The 8,743-nt window shown below is 35.3% G+C and overlaps 1 protein-coding gene across 1 annotated transcript; it reads left to right on the top strand.

The window, feature by feature from the left end:
* LOC107643096 (E4 SUMO-protein ligase PIAL2) lies at nt 7-7,890 on the top strand. The gene is made up of 16 exons (XM_016346657.2): nt 7-329; nt 590-662; nt 798-863; nt 1,117-1,182; nt 1,267-1,349; nt 1,618-1,669; nt 2,080-2,145; nt 2,809-2,876; nt 2,965-3,013; nt 3,107-3,191; nt 3,281-3,382; nt 3,894-3,945; nt 4,469-4,520; nt 4,780-4,896; nt 5,151-6,050; nt 6,994-7,890. The coding sequence occupies exons 1-16, from the start codon at nt 136-138 to the stop codon at nt 7,612-7,614; spliced, it is 2,646 nt and encodes an 881-aa protein (XP_016202143.1). The 5' UTR covers nt 7-135; the 3' UTR covers nt 7,615-7,890.

The raw sequence follows: 8,743 nt of genomic DNA, 5'->3' as shown, positions 1-8,743 counted from the left end.
TTCCCTCACTCCAAGTCTCCAACAGCCGGGACAGCTAAAACGACAAGCGCGTGACCCACGGTGGCGCGTCGGGTATTAATTCATAAACAGACCCAAAAGAAAACCCCAATAACTTAAATAAGGGCATATTAGGTGATGAGCAACGGTACGACCGCTACACCGCCTCTTCAGCCACTGGACACCGCCGTCCTCGCTAGAACCTCACCGTCGTTCATAAACAACTTAAGAATCACGGCTGTTATGGAGCGCTTGGCTGCGCACCTTCATGATGGCAACCACAACCAGTTAGGCGCTTTAGATTTCTACAATCAATGCATCTCCCTCTCGAGGTTTTTACCGCTTCCACTTCCATTTACTCATATTTCACGTCTCTGATACTCTTATTGTGATACATTAGAAATGCCCTAGGTTTATAGTTGTGAAAAAATACTTAAAAAATCATCCCTCCTTGATATAGTAGTTTTACATGGTTTAGCTTCAACCTTTTTTCGCGAATAGGGAGATAATTGAGTTTGAACTTTGAACGGCATGATACTGCAAATGTACAGTTTTTCCTCTTACCCTAACTATTTATTATTTTGAAACGCAGAGGTATTGATTATTCACTTGCCAATGGGGAAATTTCACCCAAGGCCAAAGAACTCCCTGCATTGATGAGATTGGTAATTTCAATTTTGTTTCATAGAATACCAATGCCTCTTTGTTGCCAGTTGGAAGCACAAAGAAATTCTGACATATTTTCTCAATTTTTTTTATACTTGATGGTTTGTGGCCTTTGCTTTTCCTTTTCCGTGCAGTTTCATCAACGGAAGAATGACGAACTGTCACAAGCAGCTTTAATGGTTGTTATGATCTCTGTAAAGGTATGTCCAGTTTTTCATGTTGTTGTCGATAATTATGAGTAACTTGTTGAGTTTCCATCAGCTGTGGCTAATGATAAATCACTCTGTATTTAAGTTTTTGAAAGAACAATTAATCAGTCTTTAGGCAAGTACCTGGTGTTGGCTGTGGCCAAATATTTAGATTTGTACCAGCTCTTCTGTATACATCCAGAAGTGTTCTCTAAAATGTCCAGATTTATGCTCTTACTGATTTTTCCCCTTTCTTTTATCATAGAATGCCTGTGAACTCGGATGGTTCCAAGCAAAAGAGAAGGAAGAGCTTCTTGCTATCGCTGATGAGGTTTGCTAATACATTATCTCTGTTTTTTCTTGGGGCTGCAAGGAATGTTGTCATCTGCACATTTCTGACAATCTCTTAGTGTAGGTAGCAAAGATATTTTGTAATGCGGGGAAGATAAATGCTGGACCTAGTTCTAGCCATTCCACAATAACAAGAATAATGGAGAGGTTAGGATCCTTGCAATTTTTACTACATATCTTCTCTTGCATCTGTTTTACCTACTTCCTCTTTTCCCCTTCTCCCTTTTTCCACCCCAGATAATCAAAATATTTTGCTTTATGTGTTTCATGTTACTTGCACTGCTTTACCTATTTACTAGGACCAACCAAAGGGCCATTTGATATGGAAAAATGCATTGAGAATGTTTTTTCACTTTAAATTGTCTCTCACTGTATTTGATATATGCAACATGCAATAATATAGATTCCCATGCAGGTTCTATCCAAAAATGAAACTCGGTCAAATACTTGTGTCATTTGAAGCCAAGGTTGTGCCTTGTCAATCCTGCTCCTATTTGACTATTTTGTTTTGAAAACATGCTTAAGATTGTTTGGCAACTTGAAAAGCCAATTTAACAGGGTATGTAGACTTTATAAAAGTGATCCGATTTAAAGTCAAATGCTTGATTTAAAACTAACCTAAAGATTAGCTTTTGATATATACTATTGACAAGATAAATGGAATGATGATAAGGTAGGGAGACGAGCAATTAGATAAAATCATGAAGTCAACTTAAAATGTTTGTTGGAAAATTAGTTTTCAACCTAAAAATTTGTTAGATAAATCTATTTTCAGAAAATTCAGTTGCCAAACAATAGCCAAAACTGGTGTTATCTTAATTGTTTAGTTTCTATAGAGTGCTGCCCAAACTTAACATATTTTTGACCTGCATTGCAGCCCGGATATGGAGCTTATACTCTTGACTTTCACATTACCAAGAGTAATGTTCAGCATGAAAGAATAGTAAGCATTTCATGTTGATTTGTTTGTGTAAGCATACTACATGTGACATTGCCCTGAACAAATCCGCCAAAAGGAGTCAGCTATTCTTACTTATTGTATATAACTGAATTGTGTATTTCTTAAAAAATTCAAAGTTTGGTTGTAATTTCACTTGGCCCTATTTGAAAAATCTTGTGCAACTCTAAACTTGTGAGGCCCTCAGTTCTTGGGATGGCAAGGATTTAATGGTTCCTAAATTAAAAATTGTCATAGTGTGGTCATTGGTGATTAATAGTTTAATACAATACCTAGTTATTTCTTAACCGGTGATGTAAGCCAGCGCATGTCATGGTTAGTTGAGCTATGCTAACTAACTTTTGGATGGTGAAAATATATTCGTTTGTTTATATATTCCTTTCTACATTTGCTATGCTCTTTTTTGGAAGAAAATATTGGGTTGGGTCCTCTTCTACCTATCTTTTGGCATTTGATTGCTTGGTCCACTTCTTATGTACAACCATTATCACGCTTCTTATTTGATCCAAGTTTTTAGTATATTTTAGTTTCTTTCACTCCCTTAGTTGTTAACTTGGTTTTCATGTTTTGTCAATAATATTTGTAACTCGGATGCACCTTGAATCCTTTTTTGGAAACCTAACTTGTTTCACATTTTTCAACTTGTAGTGGTTATTCGTGGCACAAACTGACAATGTTGAGACATCTGCATGCCTCATTAATCCTCAGCAAGTGAAGTATGGTTGCTGTTGATTTTTCTTTTTAAAATTTATAGTGAGTAAAGCAGTTCAAAGTTGATGCTGATTGAATTTGCCTTTATTGTAGTTTTCTGCTCAATGGAAAAGGAGTAGATAGAAGGACTAATGTCTTCATGGTCTGTATATTTGCACTTATATTCTAAAGAATTTACTCTAGTCTGTTCTCAAGGTGTGATTCCATTTTCTTGTTATGCCATTTCGTTCCTTAGGACACTGTCCCACAGATGCCAACTCCTGTATCTGGTATGCTTAAATATGGGACGAATCTTCTTCAAGCTGTAGGCCAGTTCACTGGTAAGCAAGTAAAAGTAGTGTCTCCTTTTCCTTTCTTATCATCCTGACTTTCAGCGTGTGTAACTTACTTGACCGTTCTCATTGTGAAGGTCATTATGTTGTTATTGTTGCCTATATGAGTTTTGTATCCTTACCCGAGGATCCAGTTCTTCAAGATTATGTTCAGCCTGCTGTTACTTCAGTTGACACAGGTAATTAGGATATTTACAATTAACTTTATGCTCCAAAAGTGTTTTATTTCTCATTCTTATTTATTTAGTGCTTGTTTGTGCGCCATTAAGTTGATAAAAAAAACCTTTTTTCAATGAAAAAATATCTTTTTTATTTTTAGCGTGTTTGGTAAATTTCTAGTAGTAAAAGTAAAAGTAATAGAAAAATTAAAAAAAAAATCTTTTTTGAGAAGTTACAATTTACATCTTTTTTAAAAGATATTTTTTCTTTAAAAAAAAGACGTTTTTCACGTAATAAATAAACAAAAAATTACTTTTATATGGTTATACCCAAACATATTTGATAAATAAAAAGATCTTTTTGCATGAGATATCCAAGCATAAAATTACTTTTATTTTTCTATAAGATCTTTTGAAAAAAGATAACTTGAAAAATGATATTTTCTTAAAAATTCACCCAAACAAGCCCTTGGTTTTATTGATTAGTGCTTAAGCTTATTTTTTATTTACTTTTATGATTATTTTATTTTAGATTCAGATCTTATTGAGGGGGCATCACGAATTTCACTTAATTGTCCGATAAGGTATGCAGTGATCTTCTCTGTTCATTTCCCCAACCACTTCAGTGACTATGGTTCATAGAAAGAAGTTGACACTGATCAATAACATATTGATGGTTTAATAATGTCTGGTTAAACACTTAAAGGAAGTTTCCTTCTCAGAGTCTTGTAACTGAGAAGTTCTTTGAAGTGGCTTCTTCATTTTAGAAGATATAATGTCTTCTGATTTCCTCTCTCTTTGATCCTTTCTGCAATGGAATTGGCTTGAGTTTTATGGACCTTAGTCCATGGCCTCTGTGATCATTAAGCTAAAATTGCAACTGGTTTTGTTAACTATGGTTCAAGCATCTCTAGTAATTTAGTATCAACATTGACTATTAAACCAGTAACAAGCATCTCTATTATGGTTTTTTCTGTTAGGCTTCAGATCAAAATTACATGGGGATCTTACTTTCTTTATGCTAATGCTTCTCTTCTTAACATGTTTTTACTTTTTTATTTATGAAAACTCGTACATATTCTTGTGTTCCTCATTTTTGCCAAACAGCTTTGCACGTATCAAGACTCCAGTTAAAGGGTGCTCATGCAAACATTTCCAGGTGATAGTTTCCTCCTTTAGCATCACAGAAGATGGAGAATCCAGAGGGTGTTTCCTAGTTTTTTTGCTTATAATAAGTAGTAAATGTGGCTTTTGAATTCTGTTTTATGCAATAAAGTGTTATTTAACTGCAACTTATGCCTTTCTTTGGTATGTTGTTGTAATGTTTTCGTTTGCACAATTAAGAACTTCTAAATTTTGCTTAAATGTTTATGAAATTAATAGCCTCTTACATATATCTGTTGTCCCTTTCTCTGTAGTGTTTTGATTTTGATAATTTCATCAATATGAATTCAAGGAGGCCATGGTGGCGCTGCCCTCATTGTAATCAGCATGTCAGCTATGAAGATATTCGTCTTGATCGGAACATGGTTGAGGCAAGTAAATTTAGTCCTCGAGTCTTTCAATCTGGTTACTTTTGTTTATCTTCTCACTTGTATAGTCAGTCTACTGTCACGGTAAAGTTGGTGAAAAATTTGGTGATTACTTTTGCATATTGATCTTATCCAGTAATCCCTAAATTTTTCACTTTTGAGAGTACACCAAATTGACCCCAGGGATAACATAAAGGCAGAAGTGGAGTTGAAAAGTAAAACTCTCACCCTTTTCCTCCGTTTTTTTAATACTACAGATACTGAAAGATGTTGGGGAGAATATTCTGGAAGTGATTGTTCTTGGTGATGGATCGTGGAAGGCGGTCTTTGAAAAGGATCATAATGTGGATAAGACGGTCTTTGAAAAGGATCATAATGTGGATAAGACGCAGAATAAGGCCCACAATGGGGAAAAGAAGCCAGCTGAATTGCAAGAATCTACTTGCTCCCCTAATAATATAATTTCTAACATTTTTGACCTCACCAATGATGATGATTGCATGGACTTAATGGACACTATTGAACTTGAAGATACGAAACCTGCCCCGGGATCCGCTGAGACTCAGTTTGTTAACCAAAGTTCAACTTCTTTAGGTCTAAACTCCACTGACGTTGATCAAAATGTTGCTTCTCATATAGACGATGAATTTTGGGCTGGACTTGATCTTGTCTTTGGTAGGTCAGATACCCCATCATTGGGTATCTCTGAGAATCCTGTTCTGCCTGACTCTGTTTCTCCCGCCTTTAATCAGGGATCTAACAGTCATGACAATAACAGTGCTGTGAATTCTCTTGTGCATAATCAAGTTTCTACACCAACTAATTTGCAGCTTATTTATATGAATTCGTCTGTTAATGAGTATGGAAGGTCAGCCTCAATACCCAGACATGTTAATAGGACTCCGGTAGCAGTTCAGGCCCTTGCAGCCCCATCTTCAATATCTGGACGAGAGCAAAGTTTGGGAAATACTTTGAATTCCTCGCTACCCAGCAGTTCCCCTGCCACTACTCATGTTCCTTTGTCCCATACAGCCACTGCAGCCAATCCCATACTGACTGATACAGAAAGGCAACAACATTTTTCACGATCCCAAATGAATCTGCCCCAGATGTCAGGTGTAAATTCATTGGGATTGCCGCATCATTCAGCAACACAGGTTCGATTTATTTATGTTTTACTTTTATCAGGCATGCTGTTTTTGGGATGTATACCAACTCTCTTCTCTGTTGTTACAAGTGCTAATCCTCAGTTTAAATGACTCTACTGGTCACCTGTTTTATCTTGTTTTGTAATATATCTGTTTGGATCGATAGAAGTTCAAGGGAGTGCAATGGAGAGTGGTGTTATTTTTTCACACCATTTTTTTGGATAGAATGGGCTAACACACTACACACACCAAATTGAAGGGAATAAATAGTGGGATTTTTGTGGAATAAGATGGATTCCATAACAAACCACCCCATTTATCATAAGTTACCCATCTAAACAATACAAACCCCTTATATTCCTGTCTTGGGGACTCAATTCCACTCCAGTATTTGGTAAGTCAGAAAATTGATTTGGCCGAAGAATGAATATTTAATGAAAATGGTTTTATCAAGGGTTAAATTGTAAAAAAAAAAAAAAAAAGAGAAGAGAATTTAACTCTTTTAGAAGTCATTCGAATTACAAAATTGAATTCAATTTTACTTGCATGTTAAAGTCATTCATAACCATGGAATTGAGTTTCAAATAGAAATAAATTATTTTCTTAATGGAATAAAATTCTTTTCTCATGTTACAAAACTTTTCAAATAGATGTATGTAGTTCTTAACTACCAGAAATTATTGCTTAAGAAATTATTTAAGATGTGAATTGAAACTCTAAAGATTTATGTCCTATTTTGGTTGCATTTTTCTCCAACTATTTTAAGCCCATACTGTGCTTTTGGCGAGATTATTTATTCTTTATTTATTATATTTTGATACTCATCAGTGCCTGCAATATGCTTCATCTTTAATCTAAGTTGGATATCATTAGAAGAAACTTGCCTTTATATGCATTACTTAAAGTTCTTATACTCACGTCATGTTTGCTTTTTACTTTTCATTGAACTCAGAACCGAGTGCCACCACCTAATAACCCTGCACCAAATCAGTTGCCAAACTCAAACAGGCCATGGGTGGGATTGGGTGAATTGAGCAATCCTCACCTGAGCCAATCTCTGAATTCAAGGGCACACCCAGTAATGCGAACAAATATCCAGCGGTCCCACATTCAGCAAGGTGGTTCAGTTGCTCAGTCCACTGGAACTACCGCAAATAGCCAACAAACTAGAGCTAATGCTATTGGACAGGTTTCCAGAGATCAAAGAGGAAGTGTAACACCACAGTCGGTTTCTAGGCCTGATGATTTACTCAATTTGCAATCGGAGCAGAACTGGCGCCCCACTCAACGAATGCGTGGAAGTCTTACAGGTCGTCCGTATTCTGATGAGGTTAGGGAGCGTATAATTGCACCAACGCAGTTGGTTCAGAATACAAGACCACAAGGTACTCAACCAGTTCCAGCTTCAAGGCAACACCTACAAAGTCCCCTGCCAGTTCAAGGTTCAAGACCGCATGGTTCCCAGCCACTCCAAAGGCCACAAGGTCCTCCGCCTTTTAGACCAACAGGTTTACCACTTGATGTGCTTATTGCAAACAACAGAAATGCTCATAACCATCCTTCGAACGCGTAATATTTTTTGAAGGTTTTACTTGCACTTGCTGGAAGGTTCTGGGGATCTGCAGCTGAATAGATTCAGAGCTAAGACTGAAAAATACGGTAATCTATTTGGGAAATTGAGTTATCATGTAAACAAGTATGGGGAATAGAATTTTCAATACGTGGTGAAATCTAAGTATATATTAATTGAAGGCATTTTGATAATGAACCCACATGAAATATGGGGATTTGAATTAACATATAGTGAAAGAAGAATTATCTCGCTTGGAGTATGTTGCACTTCCAAAAATTCTTGTGTTGGCATTCAAGAATAGATAGCGCTTTCGGTAATGGCATGGTCACCACTTTTATGCAGGAATGATGCTAATTTATGGGCATGAATGGCATTTTCGGCAGATTAATACGAATTTTATCGTCAATGAGTAAAATGGATTGTTTAAACAATTAGGGAAAAAAATATCATCACCTTAATAGGTATATTTGTCACCACCTGTTTTTAACTGAACGACAACTTTTAATGTTACATTGCTGTAACATGCAGGGGTGTAATGTAACATTGCAGCCTCTATAAAAAATTTAATCCTATTTTGAATGGAGTGTTTTCAATTTTTTCATCCGTTTGATTCGAAAATTATGATGGGTATTGGGTAATGTTAGCCCGGTATTGGGTAATGTTAGCCCTATATATTTTATGTTGGTCTCCTGCAAGAGCCCTGGTGTTGGCTAAACATTTCCAATAAAAAAAATGTCACTTTTCAGGAAATATATAAGCAGGTATTGGTAGAAAATTTTAGCTTTTAATCATTTAGACTTCTTCTGGACATATAACAAAAAATCTAAAATTATATACAACTAGATTTATATCTTTGTAAAATTAAAATAAATTAATTTGTATATATAAAAAATATTTAATAAACAAATATCATTAATATAAATTAACATTCTTTATACTATTTTTTTAAATAAAATTAGACAATTTAATTTAAAAAAATCATGAAACTAATACTATATTGATTATTGATTATATATAATTATAGATGTAACTTTGAAACAGTTGATCTTTTTTATATAGCACATCATGTATTATTGAGTGTGATTGGATCAATGGTTATGCAATTTTAGTATGATTGAATTAAAATCAA

This window comes from Arachis ipaensis, chromosome B05, assembly GCF_000816755.2.
Source record: "Arachis ipaensis cultivar K30076 chromosome B05, Araip1.1, whole genome shotgun sequence".
Taxonomy (NCBI): domain Eukaryota; kingdom Viridiplantae; phylum Streptophyta; class Magnoliopsida; order Fabales; family Fabaceae; genus Arachis; species Arachis ipaensis.
The sequence above is the reverse complement of the archived record's forward strand: the minus strand, read 5'-3'. Positions and strand labels throughout refer to the sequence as shown.

Bases quoted from the DNA above. Each gene is read 5' to 3' on its own strand.
- LOC107643096 (XM_016346657.2), top strand. From the start codon at position 136: ATGAGCAACGGTACGACCGCTACACCGCCTCTTCAGCCACTGGACACC. The intron at 1,183-1,266 runs GTTTGCTAATAC...CTCTTAGTGTAG, and splicing joins TTCTTGCTATCGCTGATGAG to GTAGCAAAGATATTTTGTAA. The intron at 3,383-3,893 runs GTAATTAGGATA...ATTTTATTTTAG, and splicing joins TGTTACTTCAGTTGACACAG to ATTCAGATCTTATTGAGGGG.